General features: G+C 26.3%; 5 protein-coding genes across 5 annotated transcripts; 2 read left to right on the top strand and 3 right to left on the bottom strand.

Annotated features, from left to right (window-relative positions):
* On the top strand, positions 1–1,518 carry PK2 (protein kinase 2, putative; the record flags this gene model as incomplete). The annotated part of the gene is made up of 1 exon (XM_029008323.1): positions 1–1,518. The coding sequence occupies one exon, from the start codon at positions 1–3 to the stop codon at positions 1,516–1,518; it is 1,518 nt and encodes a 505-aa protein (XP_028864624.1).
* A 3,587-nt stretch (positions 1,519–5,105) lies between these two features.
* ACS11 (acyl-CoA synthetase, putative) lies at positions 5,106–7,376 on the bottom strand (the record flags this gene model as incomplete). Its single annotated transcript, XM_029008322.1, has 1 exon — positions 5,106–7,376. The coding sequence occupies one exon, from the start codon at positions 7,374–7,376 to the stop codon at positions 5,106–5,108; it is 2,271 nt and encodes a 756-aa protein (XP_028864623.1).
* A 3,404-nt stretch (positions 7,377–10,780) lies between these two features.
* On the bottom strand, positions 10,781–13,409 carry PmUG01_14072900 (conserved Plasmodium protein, unknown function; the record flags this gene model as incomplete). Its single annotated transcript, XM_029008320.1, has 5 exons — positions 10,781–11,121; positions 11,420–12,340; positions 12,690–12,728; positions 13,087–13,185; positions 13,391–13,409. 5 exons carry the CDS (start codon positions 13,407–13,409, stop codon positions 10,781–10,783), a joined length of 1,419 nt encoding a protein of 472 aa, XP_028864622.1.
* A 3,008-nt stretch (positions 13,410–16,417) lies between these two features.
* Positions 16,418–17,926, top strand: NSM (sphingomyelin phosphodiesterase, putative; the record flags this gene model as incomplete). Its single annotated transcript, XM_029008319.1, has 1 exon — positions 16,418–17,926. The coding sequence occupies one exon, from the start codon at positions 16,418–16,420 to the stop codon at positions 17,924–17,926; it is 1,509 nt and encodes a 502-aa protein (XP_028864621.1).
* Positions 17,927–18,891: 965 nt separating this feature from the next.
* PmUG01_14072700 (conserved Plasmodium protein, unknown function) lies at positions 18,892–25,184 on the bottom strand (the record flags this gene model as incomplete). The annotated part of the gene is made up of 3 exons (XM_029008318.1): positions 18,892–18,988; positions 19,092–19,162; positions 19,539–25,184. 3 exons carry the CDS (start codon positions 25,182–25,184, stop codon positions 18,892–18,894), a joined length of 5,814 nt encoding a protein of 1,937 aa, XP_028864620.1.
* Between the last annotated feature and the right edge of the window lie 524 nt (positions 25,185–25,708).

Below are 25,708 nucleotides of genomic sequence, written 5' to 3'. Positions count from 1 at the left end.
ATGGAAAAAAGGTATCAACAATTATTTAAAGGGAAAAGAATAGAATTTCCCTTAGCAACAGGCGCTGCATCTCATGTGTCCTTAATATATGATGAGAAGAAGAATCCTTATTTATTATGTTGGACATATATATATCAGGAGAATCCAGAATTTACAGTACCTTTGAAAGGGTGTCGAATAATTAATAACATAACAGAGATAGGACCATGTATTCATATAATAACAGCAAATGAGGAATATCAATTTCAGTGTAGAAGTAAAGATGAATTTAGTGAAATGAGTCAATTTTTCAATATGCTGGGTTTCCCTATATTAGGTTTTAAAAATGTATACGTTTTAAACAAAAAGATAGGGAAGGGAAGTTTTTCCACAGCGTACATTGGTACAAATATATTATATGGTAACAGAGTAGTTGTTAAGGAAGTAGACAAATCAAAGGTAAAGGAATCTAATGTATATACAGAAATAGAAGTATTAAGAAAAGTTATGCATAAATATATAATAAAATTAATATCAGCATATGAGCAAGAAGGATTTGTATATCTTGTATTAGAATATTTAAAAGGTGGTGAGTTATTTGAATATCTAAATAACAACGGTCCTTATACAGAACAAGTAGCTAAAAAAGCAATTAAAAGAATTTTAATAGCTTTAGAAGCATTACATTCTAATGGTGTCGTACATCGAGATTTAAAGATGGAAAATTTAATGCTTGAAAATGTGAATGATCCTAGCTCATTAAAGATTATAGATTTTGGGTTAGCCTCTTTTTTGAATAGTCCATCGATGAATATGAGATGTGGTTCTCCAGGTTATGTTGCCCCAGAAATATTAAAATATGCATCGTATGGTACTAAAGTTGACATATTCAGTTTAGGTGTTATATTGTTTAATATACTCTGTGGTTACCCGCCATTTAGAGGTAATAATGTGAAAGAAATTTTTAAAAAAAATATGAGATGTCATATTAGTTTTAATACGAAACATTGGCTAACTAAGTCAGAAAATGTAAAAGAAATTATATTGTGGATGTGTAGTAAAAATCCAGATGATAGATGTACAGCTATGCAAGCTTTAGGACACCCTTGGTTTTTGCCGAAAATATCAGATATGCATATGACTACAAATGTAAATGAATACAAAAATAAAGAAAGTATTATTCAGAAATTAACGGAGCAAGAAATGTGTAAAAAATGTAAAAATTGTAATCTTGAAAATAATTTGGACGTGACTAATCCAGATGGACGTAAAAACAGCAGTAAAAATAATTTTGATGATTATAAAAAGTATTTTGATACTATGCTTAAAATTGATGACAAATATTCAGAAAATTTAATTAAAGATAAAAGTAGTAGTATTGACTCCATCTCTTTAAATAGAAAAGACTATGATTCCTATCTTGCAAATTCGAACGAGTACAAGACGGTAGTTTTGCATGGGGGATGCCCTTCCCCCAACCGCTCGTCATCGCTAATATCGTACAAGAAATATAAAAAAAAGAGCAACGAATTAATTTAGGGAGCTTCGGATAAGGAGTTCAGAAGGATGCGCAACTTGCATATGTACATGGATGTGCAACATGCACACATATGTATATGTTTGTATATTTATTGCATGTATTTGCCAGAACATATTAATTTTTATTCTTTAAAATTTTCGAGGGAGTAGGAAAAGGAAAAGATGTGCAAATAATAATTGGGTCTAGTAATTCAACATATTTGGAGGAATATATATGTATGCATTTTTTTTCAATCATCTTAAAGGTAACTAGTTCAATTAAGATTTTCTCACATATACACATGTGTACATGTATATACATACGAATATATATACATACATACATACGAGTACGTACAAAACGTACATATAACAATCGTTTGTTGAAATTTTCTCCTTTTTTGTATTTTCGTTTTTTTTTTTTTTTGTATCTTTATTACTAACACTACTTAAGAGGAAGTTTAAATTAAAAATACGTCTAATGTAGCGGGTGACATGTCTAATGAATATCTAATTAACGAAATGGAAAAATATAATGGCGTATACATATATTAATAAAAGTACAGTACTATAATTCTCAGTGTGATTGGCCAAAACGTTAACTACTTTTTAACATGCACTAAAAATTATTATATTTTTTTTCTTTTTTTCTTTTTTTTTTTTTAGATTTTTCAGAATGAAAAAAAAAAAAAAAAAAAGCATAAAAGTAAATAAAAGTGAATGAAAAGAATAAATGAAAAAAATATTAAAAGAAGTAGAAATGAAAAAACTTACTGGTATATTTAGTCTGCGTTACGTCATACATATTTCTAATAAATTGCTGATATTATTGCACAAAAAAAAAAAAAAAAAAAATGTTTGTCTTTAATAATATTACAACTGTATTATTTGCGTCATGGATCTATTACTTAAAGTTGTGTTGAAGTTAAAATATCTCTGTAAACATGTACATGAGTTTTTACAAGTATTCGCGAGTTTTTTGCATAAATATTTGGTTTGTGTATTTAAAGAAGACCTAATAAGTTTTATAAAACCCGGCATAATATGCATATACTATATGCATATCTATATATACAAATTAGAGAGCAAAATGAACAACTTTGGTATTTTTCTAAATCGTGATACACATTCAATATACGAATATTCATGTTAGAGAAGTAACGAATAATAGCTCATGTAAAGAAGTTAAATAACAAAACTACTGAAGATAAAATTAGTTATAATATACCATCAGATATTATTAATACATGTTTCTGTACATTTGTTTTGTTATTGTTTTTTTGATTTTTTTTATTTACATATATAATTAAAATGATCTATAAAAATAATACAAGCGTTTTGTCAATTTTATAAATATTTAAAATTTCATCGAAGAAGTGCACATTTCGGTGGAATTTTTCTTTAAATAAAGCATTAAAATAAAAATAAAATAAAAAAATAGACAAAAATGAAGTAAAACAAGAAAGCAAAAAAAAAAATAAAAATACATTTTATTATTTGTAATTGAAAATATATACCCGAATGAAATAATCTTAGCGCGTATGTTATATGTTACATTATTTTATATATATATATGTAGATAGATAAATATATATAATATTTATATAACTCCTCTTTTTTTTTTTTTTTTACCTGTAGTTGCTTTAATCAAAAGAAGAGTGATAATCTAACTGAATAATACATAATTTAATATTGGTGTTATTGATTATTACTTCTCATATTTGTCTTTTTAAATTGTATAGCTTCATAGAGTGTTGAGGCTAGCATGACAATGAAAAAAAATGAAAGAACAATCAAAAAAAAAAAAGAAAAAAGTGTATTGTTGTATGCATTTTCTACATTTTTTAAAAAAATTTAACGTAATTAAATTTGTTTTTATTTTTATTTTTATTTTTATCTTTATCTTTATCTTTATCTTTTTTTTTTTTTTTTTTTTTTTTCCTCATTTAACAATATCTTTTATTCAATTTATTGTTACTCCTGTTAACTTAATTATATATAATTCAAAAACCTTTGTTATTTAAAAATACAAAATTTAGAAATTGAATACAACATTTTATAATTTACCAAAAATATTATAATTTATAATGTAGTTGAACAGTTTTAAAATTTTGCAGCCATGAACGAAAAATGTTCTGTGTTCCATTTTAAAAGAAGCAAATTTTAATATTTGCGAATATAGTTTATATTAACAGGTAGTAACGTGCTTTCAAGTTTTTTTCATTTTACACATTTGCGTCTTAGTTTTATCTGTAGTGGCAATTTTCTCAGTAGAAAAGAGGCAAACAAAATTGCTGTTAAATTTTGCACTATATTTGCCGCTATATTTGCTGCTATATTTGCCGCTATATTTGCTGCTATATTTGCCGCTATATTTGCTGCTATATTTGCCGCTATATTTGCGCTATATTTGCTGCTATATTTGCCGCTATATTTGCGCTATATTTGCCGCTATATTTGCTGCTATATTTACTGCTACATTTGGGAGTTTGTTGCTTGTTCATTATTCCCTATTACTACCACCCTTAGTAATTTTTGATTAAATCTTGTATACGTAAACACGAAAATCGGTAGTTGGTATGGTATAATAATAAATAAACATATTTATAAATGTATTTATAATTATATTTATAATTATTTTTAAAATAAGCATATGCTCTATGTGTTAGTATCAGGTTTAGTTGTTTCACTTTAATCCAATAAGAAAATATGGTAATCATCTTCGAACAAAATGTAGGTACCAATTGTACACTCTTTCATGTGTGCAGCATTTAACAAATACATGCAAAAGGGAAAAGAGAAAAATGGGGAATTCATATATGGATACATGACTATGTAGTACATATCTATGTGTGCATTTGTGAACTGAAAACAGCTATTTATGAACACATTATTTTAAAAAAAAAATTAAAAATATAAAATGGGAAAATAATAATATGGACTTAAATTATATCACAAAAATGACTCTACCATAAATGTTTCATTATCAATTATATTAAAAAGTGGGGATGATTATAACAGAATGAAGAAAAGAAAAAAATACAAAATAAAAAAATAATAGCTGAATAACAAAATCCAAAATAAAAAAAATGCAAAATAAACAATACAAAATATAAAAAAGAAAAATAAAAAGATAACAACATAACGAAATAAAAAAAGAGATTCGCATTATCGTCCATAGCAACAGCTACAACTCCAGGGACACAAACATATATATATATATATATATATAAATAGATACATGCGTATATATATATTCACATGCATATATGATCACACGTATATATATTCATACGTAAATATATATACATGTACACATGCATACACTTATAAATGCGTATGTTTTCACTCCCCCTCCATATAGAACATTAAAACGTGCACGTTAAAGTAAGGAGGAGGTACAAAAATTCCTGGCATAAAGAGAGCAACTTGATTGGTACATGCATTGCATTTTTTCTTTTTTTTTTTTTTTTTTTTTTTTTTCACACTCCTTTACATTTAAAATATATAAAATACGAATAATAATAATAAAAAAAAAAAAAAAAAAAAAAAAAAAAAAACAAATTGAAAATAGAAAATAGAAACGTGGACTGGGAGTAGAGAGTCACTCACTTGTTCCTACTTTTGTACAAATTGTCAATAATTTCTTGATAATACTCCAGGATAACACTTCTAATAATTTTATGAGTTGGGGTAAGTTGCTTATTTTCTACTGAAAAAGGGATTGGGGTTAAGTGGAATAGATTAACTTTTTCAATACCATTTAGACTATAGGTTTTTGAAATATTTATAATTTCATCATGTATAAGTTTTTTAATAGTATCACATTTTAGCAATTCTTCATAGGATAAATTCATTAAATTATGCTTCTTAGCATAATCACAAACAAAGTTTTCATTTGGTACTATAATACAAACTAACTCATTTTCATAACTATAACCATGAACAAAAATATTTTCTATATAAATACTATTTGAATATATATTTTCTAATTTTTCTGGTTCAATATATTCACCTTGAGCTAATTTAAATATATTTTTTGCTCTATCAATTATTCTTACATATTCATTATTTTCATTAATTTCTACAATATCTCCTGTTAAAAAAAATCCATCTTCATCAAATGACTTTTTGGTTAATTCTTCATCTCTAAAGTACCCTATCATAATACTTGATCCCTTAACACATAGTTCACCTTTATTTGGGTACGTCTTTGGATCATATTTCATGTTAGGTACCTTTATAACTTTCATAATCACATTAGCAAACATTCCTCCTATTGTTCCTTTAGTGCTATCATAACGATGTTGTAAAAAACCTATCCCTACTTCTGTCATACCCCATCCTTCTGCTATAGGAGATGAAAAAATCATCTGTAAATCTATTAGTTTATCTTTATCCATGGACGAAGAACCCATAACTTGTGTTCGTATACGTCCTCCAAATTTATTCCTCACTGGTTGTAATATCAAATCGTATAAAGGATGATGAAATTTTTGTGAATTTTTTAAATAATTATTTTTTTTATTTTTTAAAGCTGTTTTTACTAAAGCTCGAGAAATGAAAGATTTATTTCTTAAGCCCTCCATAACACTGTCATGAATTTTTTGTAATATTCTAGGGACTGTAATTAAAAAAGTTGGCTTTAACTCATTTATATCACTAACTAATTCTTTAATATTTCCTGAAAAATACCCAATTTTTGTTCCAAAAATTCCTACAGCAAATTCTATAAATCGTTCATATACATGTGCTAGAGGTAAATAACTAAGAACGACATCATGTTTTATTAAACCTAATCTATTTCCATCAAGTAAATAACTTTGCATAAATGAAATAAAATTATTGTGGGATAGCATAGCACCTTTAGGTGTACCAGTAGATCCAGATGTAAAAATTATGGAACAAACATCTGTTATACTCCTTTTCATTTTTTTTAATTTTTGCCTTAACATGATATTATTTTTCTCATCATCTTTGTTGTTATTGCTCATTTTTGTTTGAACTTCTTCATTTTTATTTCTCTTTTCATTATGCTTCCCTGCATCATTGCCAACTTTCTCTGTACTATGAAAGGCATCATCATAAGGATCATACTGAGGTATTATATTTTTATTTTTATACTTATCTATTAAATCTTTATAAAAATACACCTTATACCCTACTTTATTGGCTCTCTGTTTTATATCCTCTTTTAAACTCCATTCATCAAAAATAATTAAAATATATAAATCTGTTAACTCCTCCTTTAATTTTATTAGACATTCTAATTTTTCTGCTTCAATACAACATATTTTCATTTGTGTTCTCTCCAATATATATTTAACTGAATTTATCCCCATAGTATCATAAATTGGAACTGTAACAAAATCAATAGCTGAACAAGCCATATCAGTTGTAAACCATTCTATTCTATTTTTGGACCAAATACCTAAAATTTTTAACATACTATATTTTCCATTATCTGTGAATGTATTGGGTTCAATATTTTCAAATTGGTAAAGAGCTGAAGCAAAAACCTCTATTTCATTTTTTACCTGTCCATATGTTTTAAATGCATATTCACCTAATATTGTTTCATTACCTCTTATTTCTTTTTTTCTTTCTCCTAAATAATCATTGTTATAATAATATTTACAAAAAAAACAAAATGCTTCAAATTTGGATTTCATTTCTATCTGAAAAAGTCCTTTCGTTTTTTCTAACGTTTCACATATTTCATAATTAAATGGTCTATAAATATTACTAGAATTTTTTTTCCCAGTTCCTTTTATTTCTTCAAAATATTTGAAATTATTGCTTTCTCCAAAATCGAGGGTATACTCATTTGTATTTTCTAAAAATTTGTATAGATACCTTTTGAAGCTTACCACATCCATATTTATTACTCAATTATTTTTCAACGACACATACTATTTTACGATGCTAACTCAGACACACTAAATGTTTCTGTGTTTCCTCCAAGATGCTAATTCCAATGCGTGCTGAAGTTATAGCGGGAGGTGGCAATAAAATTAAAAAAAATAAAAAAAATAAAAAAAAAAAAACAAGCAAAAAGGAATAAAATGGAAAAGATGAAAACTCTAATATATCAGTAAAGGAAAAGGCACACAGATGGGGCTATAGTTATATAAAAAATGAAACAGTATTAGAAATGTCCAGGCGTTATAGCTCTGTATGGTGCAATGTATAAATAATGTATCACATCCCCGTGGGTACACTACAATAGAGTTATATACACAGGCGTACCCCCTGCACTTGTTCGCGATATAATAACAAAACGAGCAAATGTTCTATGTAAATGGCAAATACAGCAAAATTATTACAACTGTCCATACAAAAAAAATTCGAAAAATAATAATTCTATAAAATACATTTAATTCGCTATATATAAAAAAAAAAAAAATACTACTACTAATTAATGTTACGTTCACATAAATAATAATATCACTACGGATACAAAAAAAAAAAAAAAAAAAAAAATGAAAATGTAATAAAATACGGTATAATATGGAGTAAAATAAAATGGAGTAAGGTACTATAAAATGAAAAATGAAAGAAAAAGCTACCGTAAATGTAAATGAGACTTAAAATAAAACTATATGTTTGCTGAATGGTTAGTTAAAAAAAAAAATATATATATTTATATTGGGTAAACAAAAAATATTTATGGAGTTAAAATACGAAGTTAACAAAATATGGAGTAAAAGAAAAAAGAATTTCGAAAAATTGAAAATTATAAAAATGAGTAAATGTACATAATATAGCAAGTTAACAATTAAGCAAGTTAAAAAGGTCAACTGTATATGTATATATAAATATATATACATGTATGTACCCGTACGCATATATATATACACTGGTATATAAAATAATATTCATATAAGCCACACATTTCGTTAAAAATGTAAATATAAAAAAGGCATTATTAAAATATACTTTTTACGTTAATTAGTTTAGTTTTTTCTCGCCCACTAAAATGTTTGTAAAATGTATCGAAAAGTAAATTGCTCGAAAAAATAGTACTATATGTAAATATATTTATATATGCATATATTTTTATCTATGTATATATATTTATATAAGTATGGGAAAAAGGCAAAATATAAATAAATTTTGGAGAAATAAATATCATGAAACGCGAAAATAACTGTATAAATACATAATTTATACATATATACTTAAACGTATATACACAAACATAAATACATATACGACGTGTACATTGTTATTCACATAGCACCTTTTTGGCTAAATAATATAAAAAGAAGCTAAGGGAGTTACTAAAATAAAAATATAAAATAAAACGCTTTATAATAGCTTTTTTTTTCTATCTTTTGTTTTTGCTTATATTTTTTTGAACATTTAGAAGTACCGAAAAATGAAGAACAATTTGACAGAAATAGTATAAATTAGTTTTTTGTACAAAGAAAAATAATATTATATGTATGGTATTTATATTTATTTGTAATATAATTATATGTATACTTATATATATAATATATTCATATATATATATTTATATAATAATATATTAATATATATTATATACAAATATGTGCATTGTTTTCGCATATATTCACATATAAACATTAATTCTGTACAGATAAATATATTACATTTTTACCTATATACACATGCGCAGTTATTACGATCATGCATATAACACAAACGCGTAGATGCTAATAAAATTGAAGATATTCTCATGGGAAGCAAGCACTATATATATATACATCTTTCTGTATATAACATTAATTACATATATATATATATACATATATTTTGTACATACACATAACCGAATAAATGAAGATATATTTTAAATAAATTATTAAGAAATAATGAAAAAAAAACAATAAATAAATAAAAATAAATTAAGAAACATAAATAAAAATAAATTAAGAAACATAAATAAAAATAAATTAAGAAACATAAATAAAAATAAATTAAGAAACATAAACAAAAATAAATTAAGAAACATAAATAAAAATAAATAAAAAAACATAAAAAAATATAAAAAAAAAAAAATTATATATTTTATCTTTCAAGATTTAATACATTTTAACATATAAGTTAAAATATCATTTATGGTAAAAATTTTTGAAGTTTTCGATATTTTAATTTGTAAAAATTCGTTGAAACAACAGTGAACAATTTTTGTCCTTTTTGAGTAATGTTTTCGAACGTTTATGAATTTGTCTTTTAAATTTATACATAAATGTATGAACATATACATATATATATATATATATTTATGGTATAATTATACATGTATATGTGAATATATAAATATATCCAGCATATTTACTTGTGAATGTAGAAAGAATGTTCATTAATATGGAAAAAAAAAAGAAAAAGAAAACATTTCTCCGTAAATGTACATTTTACGGCCATTATAAGTTGTATATTAACTGCTTTACATTCAAATAGAAAACAGTTATATTGTAGTTGTAGTACCTCCATTTAACATTCTTGTTCAGTTATAAACAAAGAAGTTATTTGCCTTAAGCTGAAAATGCTTATACATACATACATACACAATATACACATGTATGCATATGAAATCATAACAGCGCCTTTTGTGGTATATTTAAAAAAAAAAAAAAAAAAAAAGCTAGTAAGTTATATAACTTGACGCACAGTTTGCTGTTCAACTAAGTTTACGCAATGTACTCGCTATTTACTTGACACTTTATACAATTCGCCATATATTCCTTGTAAGGAAATCAAAAGTATTGTATTAGAAGATCTGTTTATAGGTTTTTAACTTTAAATGGTAATCATTTCTTATGTTGTGAACTCTTCCCTTTTGCGTTTTTATAATTATTTTTATAAGTATTCTCATAAATATGGTAGTCATATACATATATATACAACTCCATAGCGCTTGCATGTATAGATGTATATGTACATCTATACAAGGAGGTATATATATGTTGGCAAGTAAGCATGTATCCATTTTATTGTATACTACAGGAATCCAATTGAATTATATAAAATTTTTCTATTTTTCACAGAACTTAAAATAGATGAAAGGATTTTAAAAATAAGGTAAAATTTCTTTTTAACGAGTTAAGACAAAATGGGCGTAAACGCACTGTAGGTATGACTACAATACGCGTGCATGTACCTGTGTAAGTGCTCATACATATGTACATGCGTATGTGTATGTATATATATATATATATATATATATATATATATACATATATATGTGTGTGTGTGTATAAACATACGTATGTATGTTGAGCACAAAAATAAATTAACATTCGCAGGAATAAAACTAAAAGTCCACTGTCGTGCTAAATATTTGTTCCCCCAAATTAATGTTCGACAGAATTGGAAAAGGGGATGTTTCTTCAATATCGTCAATTTCTGAGTACACAAGAATTTCGTTTCTTGAGTTACTTATATTGTTACATTTGTAATTATTATATTTATAACTTTCATTGTGATCACTTGTCATATTTGTATAATTTGTACAACTGCCCGAAGTCGCATAAGTGGAGTAATTCAAGCTATTCATACCGTTTGTTATACCCCACTCCTTTATGTTATTAATCTTTTCATGTTTTTCTGAGAGGTTTTCACTTACCATCTCACATCCATTCGACGTCTTTGTGTCTGTATCAACAAAAGAAAAAAAAAAATAATAATAATAGAAAAAGGTACATATGAACGGAATATACAGAGAAATGACAATATGCAAATATAAAACATTAAAAAATAAAGCAAATAAACATACTTCACACCTTTTCCGCAATTTCAAAGTATCATTTATATAATGCAATCACATTTATCACTTCATCATGCATATGAACATATTAGAAATATAATTCAGCAAAGAAAAAAAAGCAGAAAAATGGAGCGTAAAAAGAAGCAGCATAAAAAAGAATAAAACGAATCAGCTACACGACTAGACAACCTTTATCATTGTAGAAGTGTATGTTATTCTTGTCCGAAAAGGAAACATATTTGTGGTCTTTGTTTTTTAATTTCACATAAGCTAAGGGTATGAAACTCTCATCATTACTCTCATTTCTCTCATTTCTCTCATTTCTCTCATTATTCTCATTTCTGTCACTTCTATCATTTCTAATAATGAAATTTTTCTGAATGGACGTGCTATGATTTGTTTTTTCTACATCATTTATAAAATTATTTGTTATATTATAATCACTATATTTATTCTGTGTATGTATGTTAATAAATGTATCCTTCTTATTCATATTTTCTCTTTCTTTATTATAACTCATATAAAAATTTACATAATTCTCATTATTATTAATATCATTTTTTTCTTTCGTTCTCTCTTCCTCTGAATGCATTGGGTGAGAAATGATTTCTTTTTCATTATTAAAACTTTTTGATGATAAATGTACAGAACTATTGTTGTTCTTTTTGCATATATCATTACTAAACTCTTCATTTGCACATTCACTTTTGTTACATACAACATTATCCGAATTACTAGTATTTAAATAATGAACACAATTATTATTATTATTATTGTTATTATTATCATTTTTTTTTTTTTTTTTTTTTATAACATTGTAATATTTTAGTTCACCATAATTTGACACATTTCCTAACTTGTTTAATTTATCTGTTTCCAATATTTTACTTTTTTCAATTGTATTAATAATACTTTTGAAAATTTTCTTATATACATTATTACCAATATTGCAATATAGTAAACATATTTTCTTTTTTATTATTCTAATTAAAGAAGATAATTTAAAATATACCGCTTCAATTAGTATCTTCGTTAACACATTAATGTCATTCTCGCATATTAGCATACCGTCCCTTAAGAAATCCAGTATATATTCAAATCTATTTCCTGCAAAGAAGGGGATATGGTACAAAAAAAAAAAAAAGAATAGGAAAAAAAATGAAATTTAATTAAACTAAAGTTGAATATATTTCGTTATACATATGTTAATCATCAAACGCATAAATAAAAGGACCATTTTTTACAAAAGATTCTTAGCACTGTTACATCGGGAAGGCAGTCGCACATACATATAAACTTGCATATATATATATATATATATATATATACGAACATACACAAGTACGCACACATACATAAGCATATAGACAAGCATTTGAGACACAAAATAAAACTAAATATTGTAGTTTTGTGCACATATGTAATATATTTATTTCTTTTAACTATATATTACAACCATTTCTGTCTATAAATATTTCTTTCATTTTATGATCATCTGAAGGTAGGAAGGGGGAGAGAAAACAGTGAAAAAAAAAAAAAAAAAGAAGACTATTATTTGAAGAAACATTTATGGTTTTCATAATAATTAGTATTTACTTGAGAAATTAGTTACATCTTTCAACTTATCTGAAAAGGAATAGAAGCATTATAAATATATAACGACACGCATACATATGTATATAAGTACATATATGTATATATGCATATTCGTGTGCCTCCGCGCACAGTTTTGTGCAATTTAAGCTTTAAACTTTTCCACGATATATTTTATTGAGTTATTTCGACACTCAATTTTCGCGAATGTACTTTCCCGTTTACTCCTTCTTGGATAAGTTTTTTTCTTTTGCACATACCTAAAATAATCTCATATAGATAAGAGTTTTTGTATCTACATATTAAACTAATCGTGGTCATGTAGATTTTTCCTCCAACATTTATACTTATTATATTATCTGTACAGAAAAGCGAAATGAGAAGTGCATTTATTTTTCCATAGACTCATCGTTCTGTTTTGTACAATTATATTATATTTTTATAAACAAAAAAAAAAAAAAAAATAAATAGGACAGAAAAAACTATTTTTACGAAGTAAAAGATCATTAAATGAACTAAGCATATGTATACGCATTTAACATGTCACATGATATATTGTGGTACCTCTATTAAACTTGTCCATGTTTTCAACTAATTCTTCTTTATAGAAAAAGTACGTCTATTGAACTATATATCGATTATACGCATATGACAGTTTTACACATACGTATACGTGTAAACACATGGGCACCTATACATAATATGAGGTATACAAATACCTACATATGCTTATACATATGTATATTTTAATGTACACATACGTATACATACATATATATATGTGTATTATTATTATATTTTTATTATTTGTATATTTGTATTTTACGTGGCACAATACGAAGAAATGAATTAAATGTATGTTTACGTAAATTCATTGATTTTGTACTAATAATAAACATAGGGGAAAAAAAAGAAAAATGAGAAGGAAAGAAATGATATTGAAGTTAAACACAATTATTAAAATAGGGTTATAAACAAATCTATATATTTAGTTTTTTACTATTCCTTTTTTTTTTTTTTTGTGTTATTTCGATTTTAAGTCGATTTTATGTCGCTTTTATTTAGATTTTTTGATATTATCTCGATGGTATTTCGATTTTATTTTTATTTTTTTTTTTATCCTCATTTGATTTTGCCAAATTGTGCCATGATTTTTAAAGCTGAATGGAAAACCTTGTAATTTCTTTTTGATATAGAATACATTGGAATTTTTCAGAAACAAAATGTTTATTTTATGCGTTTACGAGATGTTTCTATTAATCATTAACATTTAATCGCTAATAATTGATAGTTAATCGTTATTAGTTTATCGTTAATTGTTAAGCGTTATTAGTTATTAGTTAATCGTTAATCGTTAAGCGTTAATTGTTAATAATATATCGCATTCGTAAATGCATTTAGCTTACAATTTTATTTTTTATTTTTATTGCAGATGAGGAAAAGATAAGAGTGCTTGAAAATAGTAAAGGCAATTTGCGTAAATATATAACGTTTATTTTTATGAATACGTATATACATACATATATTTCGTATATATATGTACATATACATTTACATATATATACGCATACACATAACTGTACATATATATGTGTATATATTTACGCATAACGTTCCATGCTTTTTACGTATCTACTAAATTGCACTTTGTGCATAATTGAAAAAAAATGCCTTTTTGCTTTCTTGCTTTTTTGTATTTTTACTTTTTGACTTTTTTCTTTTTAACTTTTTGCATTTTTGCTTTTTGCTTTTTGCTTTTTGCATTTTTGCTTTTTGCATTTTTGCGTTTTCGCTTTTTATTAATTTGTTATTTCGTTTTTTTGCTTTTTTTTATTTATTTTTTTTTATTTTTTCATTTTTTTGCAAAATGGACACCTATTTTTTTCTATATTTTATATTTCATTTTTTACGATCTAACCAATACACTACACTCAAATGTGTAATTGATTATTTTTTTTCACTTCTCCCTTTTACGTTCATTTTTTTTTTAATTTCATTAGTTTTTACGAATGTGTAAATAGTATTGTTCGTGTAAATGAAGTTTATGGGTAGTAAACAAATCCTTCAGATAAATAACTACTAATTTTTGTTATTTGCTGGAATTAAAAGATTAAGATAAATTAAACCAGATTAAACTAAATTTTTATAGTTTGGTTTAACTTAATATAACTTAATTTAACTCAGTTTAATTTAATATAATTTAATATAATTTAAAATAATTTAAAATAATTTAATATAATTTAGTTTAATATTATATAATTTAGTTTTAGTTTCATTTAACATAATTTGATATAATTTAGTTTAATATTATATAATTTAGTTTTAGTTTAATTTAACATAATTCGATATAATTTAGTTTAATATTATATAATTTAGTTTTAGTTTAATTTAACATAATTTGATATAATTTAGTTTAATATTATATAATTTAGTTTTAGTTTAATTTAACATAATTTGATATAATTTAGTTTAATATTATATAATTTAGTTTTAGTTTAATTTAACATAATTTAATATAATTCAGCTTAATTTTTTTGTGCTCTTTTTTCATTTTTGCTTTTTTTTTTTGGCTGTTTCGCTATTTCTCTATTTTGCGATTTTGCTGTTTACTTTTTCTGTTCCCTACATTTCATATTTTTTTTTTTTAAATATATGTACCGCCTGAATAGTGTAATGTTGTAATAACACGAAAAATGTTTTTCCTAAGAGACACAAAATAATGTAGAACAGATATCATAAATAAAAAAGCAATAACAGGATGTTTTAAAAAAATGTTTTGTTATATGATAAGCATTGATAAATTAGTAGTGTTGTATGTTCATAATATTATATATGTGTCTGTAGTGCTAGATGAAGTAGTATTAAACAGAACTGCCAAAAAATTATTACGAAGACAACATCATTTATGTGTATCGATTATGTGGTGCATTACAAAAAACAATGCTATATTTTATTTACTCAAAAAATAATTAAAGGGGGAATTTAAGCGAAACTAAAAGTACACGGGTAGCTAGAACAAATAGTTGGGTTATGCTTGAAATTGTTATTCGTTGTTATGCTATTCTAATGTTTTTGTATATATTTTCAATTAATCAAAGTTAAAATGGTTATCTTTTATATATATATATATATATAGATAGATAGAAGAACGACATAATTTTCTTATTTTTAATCCTTTTATTAAGAGAAAGAAGTAAATTGCAATTTTGGCTAGTTATACCTTAATTTTTTTTCTAACAAAATATCAACAATTCGCTCCAAAAAAAAAAAAAAACAGATTATACTTATAGCTCGAAAAAAAAAAAAATTATACGTACGAATGCTTTATTCATTTTCTGTAATGCATAACTAGAAGGTAAGTAGTAGCTATTAATTTCAAACTGCTGATCCGTTATTACACAATTATATATACGTCTCCGTGCAGTGTCCTTGTCGTACTGCAAAATTTCTTTTCAAATATTAAGAGAGGTAGCAACTCCCTATACAGTATTTTTACTGCACGCGTATGTATTCACATCTTAGCACCTGTTACTTGTACAAAAAAAAAAAAAAAAAAAAAAGAAGTAGAGATAGAAGAATAATAAGCTAAACATGGCATCTAACAGTTTAACAATTATGTCTTACAATATTCAAATGCTGTCAATTCCATTAAGTCATCAATTGAACATAAGAAAGAGGGGGAATGCAATAGTTGACTACATTTTATATCTTGATGAAAAGCATAACATGGATATCCTAGTACTAAACGAAGTGTTTACACATAAGAGTTATCGCCTGCTAACTAGTGGACTAATAAAAGAGAGGTTTCCTTATCATACGAATGTATTAGGGAAAAAATTCAAGGAAAATTCAAAACATCATGAAAAAAAAAAGGATGCGCAAAATATAAAAAAGGAAGAAGACAAAGATACAGTAACATTTGGTAGAAATAGAACAAGATTAAATAAAAGGGAAATAGAAGATAAAGATACATTACTTTTTGATTCATATGAAACTCATAAAAGTGATGAAACTGTATGCATGATGTCTGCTTTAGATAGTGAGCCACTAGAAGTAATAGAAGATGATGAAATAAATCATAAACATAATAATTCATTGAATAGAATTATAAATAATGCTCAAGGTATTTATAGAAAAAGCAGTTTAGAGGATATGCTTATCATAGATAAAACTATTAATGATTGTCTTACAAAAAATGTTAATCTGAATAATGGGAATAAAATAAACGATATGAAGGATGACAGGATGAGTTTGAACAATTATTGGGAGGGAAATAGTAGTAGTAATAATAATAATAATAATAATAATAATAATAAGATAAGTATGACTGATATGGGGGAAGAAATAGTATTAGGAGAAGAAGTATCTAATGAAAAAATAAATACAAAGATGCATAATCAAAAAATTTGCAATTTTGATTCGATATCAGGGAAATCAAAATTTTATCAATTTTTAAATGGAGGTGTTATAGTTTTGTCCAAGCATAAAATTTTACATAATCATGCGTTAATATTTTCTAATAGCAAATTTCCCGACATGTTTTGTACAAAGGGAGCAATATATTTACAATGTGATGTAAATAACAAAAAGGTAAATGTGATAGCAACCCACTTACAAGCAGGTGATACAATTGAACAACAAAATTGTAGGTGGAAGCAACTCAATGAATTAAGAACTTGGTTGTATAAGGGTATACCTAGTAACTATATTAAAGAAAATGAACCTTTATTTTTTGTAGGTGATCTTAATATTAGATATAATATGGATAAATTTTTTTTAGATAAAGTCTTATCAAATGATTGCTTAAATTGTTCGGTTACAAAAGATTCGTTAGAAACAACTTACGATTCATTTTTAAATGATTATTGTAGACACATGGAAAGCGATTACACCTATAAACATAACCACACACTAGATTATATTTTAGTTTCAAATGATTCAAAAGTAAAAGTTATTGTACCGCAAACGGCAATACAACATGAGTATAAACCTATATTTTATATTAAATCTTTCTTAGGTTTCATACCTTACAATACTACGTATATTCATCACCCTAGCGACCACTTCCCCATATACGCCACCTTTAATTTTCCAAACTAGCAATGCGCATACATATGCACATGTGCACATACACATGTATGTTTGCATGTATACTCATGTATATTCATTATATATTCACATGTTGTATATTTTTAAATGGCGCATAGTATTTATGTTTAAATGGAAAAGTGCAGGGTGGAGCATGCAATTCTTTTTTTTTTTTTTTTTTTTTTTTTTGTAAAGCAGCATTTCCATGTACCATGTGCTTAGCATACATATGTATATATATAAACATATGTATATACTTTTGTATCAAGAACATATTCTTTTAGTCAACAATTTTTTTAGTTATTCTGTTAAATATTATCCGTTTGTTTTGTGATATAATAAACCCATTGCCCATTCGCATTTCATGATTTCACCACCCGTTTATATATACATGCATATTTATAAACATGTATATATTTCACTGATTTTAATGAATATTTATCATTGTTCATCGGAACACTAATTATGTTATCCTTGCCTTTTGAGCATTTCCCTAACATGTTAAGGAATGTTCATCTGTGTACTGTATTAATTATATATATAGTTCATAACTAAAACTTATCTCACTTATGTAAAACTCATTTATACACAATTTATACCAAATTTATTACTCATTTCCTCTGTATAGTGATCATTTATATACTTGCAAGTTATATATCTTTCGAAGAAAAAAAAAAAAGGGCAATACAAATTAGAGCTCTTAGAGTTGATGCGCTATCCGAATTTTTTGTTACAAAAAATAATTTCTATTCATGCTTTCAAATTTTATTCTTATGGTTATTTATAATGCAAACATTTCACGAAATATTTTAATAATATAGAAAATAAAAAATAAAAAAAAAAAGAAAAAAAAGGAAACTGTGGATAAGAACTATTTTTAATTTAAAAAATTTTTAAACCAAAAGTTTTCATTCTTTTCTTTCAACTATTTCGCGCATTAAATGTATTTTTCTAATTACTCGCATTCTTTCTATATTTTAATTTTTTCCGTTATAGAGCTCAAGCAGTCTAACAACATATAAAAATCTCAACCCTTGATTAAATTCCATAGGTACCTTCATTTTCTTTGTGTTGCTAAAAAAAAAAAAACAAAAAAAAAGGGAAAAATTTTTTTTTTTTTTATGAATATCACAAATAGTCCCTTCACTGGTGAAGGTAAATACGTAAATAATCTTACTTGAAGAAGGACTCTATCAAGAAAATAACATTAACAGTAATCTCATTTCTGTTCTTGCTAGATTCTATTTCCTACATGACGTAAAAGAGGAAAAAAAAAAAAAAATAATAAAATAATAAGAATAACAGCAATAACAGTAGCGGCTGCAGTAACAATAGTAATGATAATAGTAATAATCGTGAAATGGCGGAAATAAGACAATGTAGAACAACCAAAAATAGGTATATAACGTTATATATAAACAAAACAAAGGCGTATATACACATATATACATGTACATAAGCATATACACGCGCGTGCACAACATTCCCCTTTCAGGTTAAAGATGCATATTTTTTTCAAATTTTATTTTATTTTATTATATTTTTTTTTTTTTAAACAAATTAATCAGTGCATGTTTCACTGCTACATAGTCTTTTGCACTTTCGTTCTGCATAGATTCATTACATGATATATAAGTTGCTGCTTCTCAATATGAGGAATATTTGCAAAAGTTATTTCAGGAATATTGTCATCCGAATTTCGGGTTTTAAAAAAATTCCTTAAGGTGTTTATAAAAACATGTGAAAAATGAATAATTGCTTGAAAACATGTATCATTAGGATATACAAAACTGTTAATGATTACATCATAGGTGAATGAACTTTTGTTTTTTAAAATTTCCATTGTAGTTTCTGTATTATAATTTTTGTCTGTTTTAATTATTATTAAAAATTTTCCATAGGATGTAAAAAAGGGAATAATAAAATAAGACTCATCTAATATATAAGATGAAAGATGATTTAATAAATTCTCAAAGATCTTATTATTTTTAATTATTTTCTGACTTGTTTCTTTTAATTTTAAGAATTCTATATGTTTTATTATTTGTACATAACAACAATATACCGACGGTAGGGTAGATAAGTATAGACTGTTTAGTTCATATTTGAAAATTGATTTCTTTTTATAAATTTTGGAATAATTATAATTAAGACAAGATATTATCATGTTTACGCATTCAACAGATGGTACACAAGAATTAAATAATGTTTGTATATTATATAAATATTTCTCTTTTATTTTGAATTTATCATAAAATCTTTTGCAATATGTAGGTATATAGTCGTCTATTTCAATGTAGTATGAAATGCGTTTTAGTTTGTCTTCTACATTCTTTTCTTCAAATATGTCTTTTAAACATAGAAATAATATTTTATAATTTTCTAAAGGTATATATGAAATATATTTTTTCTTTCTTTTTCCCTTACTCGGAAAATTGCTTTTTAAAAAAAAATTGCTAACTATGCTGATGTTGCTGTCGCTATTTCCATCACTGTTAGCATAACTACGATTATAATTACAATTACTATTTCCATTTATATCTCCATTTATATCTCCATTTATATCTCCATCTATATCTCCATTTATACCTCCATTTATATCTCCATTAATAACGTCATTGTTAGTGCAAAAATAACCACCAAATTTACTACGCTCGATAAGGTGGTTGTTCAGGATATTCCTATAAGCCCTACTTTTTCTAAAAAAGGATATATTGTTTTCATTTAAATAATATTCAATCCCTGAATTTATAAATATAAAATTACGCATTCCATTTAGTTCTTTTCTCAATTCTTTAATTTCTTTTTCTATGGAAAATATTACTGTGAGAAATATTTTATATGCTCTCTGTAACTTGCCACATTTAAAAAAATTTTTTTTTTCTAGTATTTTTTTATATTTATCATTCAATTTTTTCTTTTTTATTAAATTACATAATTTTCTTACTTTCTTAATAAATACCCTTTTTTCTTCTGTATGATTTTCAAGTGTACATTTTTTACTACATCCTAGTATATTCTTTAATAATTCTCTATTGTAATTTGCTTTATCATTATTTTCTTTATTATATTTTAATAATTTAATAATATACTCATCATCTATTTCGCTATAATATGATTCCTTTACTAAAACAGATGTGTTATCTTCTAAGGTGGGAGAATATTTTATGTCTATTTTTTCTACTTCAGCCTTTTTTTTCTTTATGTCAAGAAATTGCGCTTTTTCTCTGTAGTCCACATCTTCGTATGACCCTTCAGAGTGTTCGTATTTTTCCCGCGTGAAGTTTTCATGTTCATATTTATCATCTTCACTTTGCTCACCTTTGCGTCCGTTGCTCAACTTGCCTTCATCCGTTTCACTCGATTCGTTTGCATCTGTCTCAATGGATCCATTTTGATCTACTTCACTGGATTCGTTTGCATCTGTCTCAATTGATTCATTTTGATCTACTTCACTGGATTCGTTTGCATCTGTCTCAATGGATTCATTTTGATCTACTTCACTGGATTCGTTTGCATCTGTCTCAATTGATTCATTTTGATCTACTTCACTGGATTCGTTTGCATCTGTCTCAATGGATTCATTTTGATCTCCTTCACTCGATTCGTTTGCATCTGTCTCAATAGATTCATTTTGATTTCCTTCACTCGATTCGTTTAAATCTGTCTCAATAGATTCATTTTGATTTCCTTCACTCGATTCGTTTAAATCTGTCTCAATGGATTCATTTTGATCTCCTTCACTCGATTCGTTCTGATCTACTGCACGTGGTTCGTTTTCATCCACTTCATTCAAGTCAACTCCACTCGGAATATCCGCACGTAACTTATTCCCTCCCGATTCAACATTTTCAGGCTCAATATTGCTTGGTTTATCGACAATGTTAATATTATTTTTAGATTTGCTACAATTCAATTCATTGATAATTGACTCCTTTTTATTTGGTTCACTTTCATATGGATTAGCTGCCTCCTCAACGTTTTCCCCCTCTTTACCTGACTTGTTCATATCTACCCCCTCTTCAACCGACAACTCACAACTTTCTTCGCCATTTAGTTGGTTTTTCACCGAATGAGTATCTTTCAATGCGTCTGCATCATCTTGCATGTCGCATAACTGATTACTCATTGTTACCTCCACTTCTTTTAATTCGTAATTTTTTGAATGACCTTCCTGTAGTTCAATTTCACATTTAAGATGGACATTAGACTCATTTGGCTTTTGTGTAATTCGGTCAATTCCGTCAATTTTATAAATTTCGTCATTTGCATCAGGAGTGTTATCATACTGTTTAAATTCCTTCACATGTTCTAACTTTTTTACATCTAATTCCTTATATCCCTCCTTGTATCCATTCAATACCCCTTCAGATGAGTCATCCTTTTTTTCTAATATACTTTCTCTGTATTCCTCTTCCACTTTTTTTAGGTCAATTATTTCTACCTTTTTACACTCTGCTGAATTATAAACTACTGATCTGTCCACAAGACTAGCATCACAAATACCTTCATAATTGTCCATCGATTTACCCCCACTATTAGATTCAAAAGGCTCCTCATATTCATTACTCAGTACTTCTCCCAATTTTTCAACTAATTTTCCACCCAGTTTTTCCCACGGCTCATCCCCAACTACAAACTTCTGCTCTTCCTCCATTTTATTTGTGCATTTCTTTTCCCATTCATCTTTGCAATAATTTTGGTAAATCTCCTCCGACTTGTTAAGTAAATAATCATTTCCACTTGGTCGATCAGTTATTAATCTATCATTCGTGTTATCATTACTTATGGAAAAATTATTTTCTTCGTTTACTTGCTCACCTTGATCATCTTTTTCGCTTTTCAGCTTTATTAATTCATTAGAAACTTGCTTATCATTCTCTATAATTTTATTTGCTAATCCGTTGATAGTAGACTCGACAAGTGCAATGTTGATATTTACTAATGCATCATTATTTTCAAATCTAGTTAGCTCATGCCCGCTATTTAATTTTTCTTCCTTACTATTCTCTTCTAAAGGGCATTCACACAATTTCGTTTCAGACAAATCTGTGGGTTGACCATTTTCTTCTTTCGCCTTTTCCACACAAGGGGGAAGAACTCCTGCTTCAGTAGCATGACTATCTCGTGCCTTGTTCACTGGGTTGTTCACTGGGTTGTTCACTGGGTTGTTCACTGGGTTGTTCATTGGGTTGTTCATTGGGTTGTTCATTGGGTTGTTCATTGGGTTGTTCATTGGGTTGTTCACTGGGTTGTTCATTGGGTTGTTCATTGGGTTGTTCATTGGGTTGTTCATGTCCTTTTTCACGTTCCTGTTCATGCCACTCCTATCCTTCGAATAGAAACTAATATCCTTTCTAAGCGTATGTTCGGGAAAGCCTTTTTTCTCTACAAAATTCATTATTCCATTTTCATTTCCACTACAAATTACAGTTTTCTGATTATCTTCACTACCTCTAGTATTTGACGGTTTAAACAAGTTTATTAAAAAATTTTTTATGTATAACCCCTTTTCATTCGACAAATTACCACCAGTTATGTTCGAATTATTGTTATTTGGAACTCCATTACTGACAATAGATTTACGTTTTCCTACTACTTGTTGACCGAACAACTTGGCACTGTGTTTACTCAGTTGGTTTCTTCCAAAATGAAACTTACCACTATCGAGACTGTGCATTGAAGATCGACCATTTTTCAGTGGTACTCTACATGGAGCACTATCAATAGCACTATTATCATTATCCCTATTATCACTAGCGCTATTATCATTATCCCTATTATCACTAGCACTATTATCATTATCCCTAGTATCATTAACCCTATTATCCTTAGCACTATTATCGTTAGCACTACTATCATTACCACCGTTCTTCAAATCGTCGTACGTTAACGAAGCGGCAAAGTGATTTTCGCTATACAAGGAGAAGGTTTTCTTTTTACATAAACCATTTAACCGCTGATCACTGTACTCAGAATTGACAATTTCACTTTGTTCGTAATTATTTTTGTTATATTTACTAATTTCTGATATGTCTTGAAATAATTCCGGTATTTTACTTAATTGACAATATATTCTTTTATTACATTCATACATGGACATAAATAGAATTTCTTCATATGATTTTTCATTTTTTAAAAATTCTAATTTTTTTTTTATTTCTTCTAAATCATAATAATAGCTGTTATTTTGTATAGATGATACAAACTTGGTACATTTTATTTTATCATAAAATTGGTTTGGTAAAAAACTAATCGATCTTTTACTCTTTTCGTACATAAAAATATTATAAAATTTTTCTATATATAAGGCAACTTGTTCATATATTAATATGTCCTTATTCTTTTCATCCGAATGGACAGCACTTTTGTTATTACCCATATAATTTAATATATTGACGATGTCTACGAAATAATAATAATTTTTTAAATTTGTAAAAAATACTATATTGAATATATAAAAAAAACCACACTTTTCATTTACTAGATCGACAAAAATGTCCTCAAAATTTCCATACTGTATATTGTCGCAATGTATATTGTTGTATGTTAAATTATTTTCTTTCACTTTAAATTTTTCTTCAATGAATTCTTTCTCTTTATATTTTTTCCTGTCGTTTTCCCACCATTTCTGTTCTTTACTCTGAGCCTTTATTCCGTACATACTACTGTTCCTATCATCATAACGATCGACATCTTTATTATTATTTGCGTTTATATCCCTCCTTTCGTATTCTTTATCCTTTACCGGAATAGTTGCACATTTACCATTAACATCCCTTGAGTAAAATTTATGAATACATAATAAAGATTGTAATAAGGACAAATGTTCAAAGGATTGGCGATAAGTTTTTGCTTCTGTGCTAATCTTCTCCTTCTCCCTCTTATTAACTTTTGAATAATCATCGTAAGATCTTTTTATTCCTTTTCTTTTTATCTTTCTCTTTTCTTCCTGTTCTACATCCATATGTATATCCACGTCCACATTCGCATAAACATCTACTTCTGTATCTACTACGCCTACTGCACCTACTTCTCTTTCTTTGCGCCTTTCCCTTTGTCCATTTTTCTTAAATACGTTCAAATTTTTACATAAGCCATTTATTTTGTCATATAGCCAATTATATCTGCTGCTATGACTTTCTACATCTCTCTTTTCCTTATATTCTTTTATGCCTACTTTTTCCACTCTTCTGTTTTGTTCATACTCATTAACTATTTTGTACTCACCTTCACCCAGTTTTAATTTTTTCAAGGGACTACTTTTCATATTTCGACAAATACGAACAGTTTTGCTTAAATTCGGAAGAGACTATGCGAGGAATTACATGCTGCATACAGGCATAAATATATATATATATATATATATATATATATATATATATATATATGTGTATACATGTATTTATATACTTAGGTGTTTACATATAAATATACATACATATACGCTTGTATCTTTATCGCAATTTCGCATGCTAATTCCAATTCATCATAAAATTATGAGTTAAATTTTTGTCTCATTAACATTTTTCCTGTTTAAAAATAGCCGCATGAAAGTAAATGCAATGGGGGGAAATCATACAGGTATATAAGTATATACGCGTATGCATTCATATATGCATATGTATGTACAAGCATATGTACTTATATATGTACATACATAATGTATACATTTAAACGCGCGTTAATGCTATCAAAAATATTTGTGAATGAACATTTTTACAAATACACTAAAGATTATATAAAAATGGAAAACGCGCATTTGATAAAAAAAAAAAATAATTTTAAAAGGAC

Source organism: Plasmodium malariae, assembly GCF_900090045.1.
Source record: "Plasmodium malariae genome assembly, chromosome: 14".
Lineage (NCBI taxonomy): Eukaryota > Apicomplexa > Aconoidasida > Haemosporida > Plasmodiidae > Plasmodium > Plasmodium malariae.
Note: the sequence above shows the minus strand (reverse complement) of the source record. Positions and strands in the feature narration are given on the sequence as shown.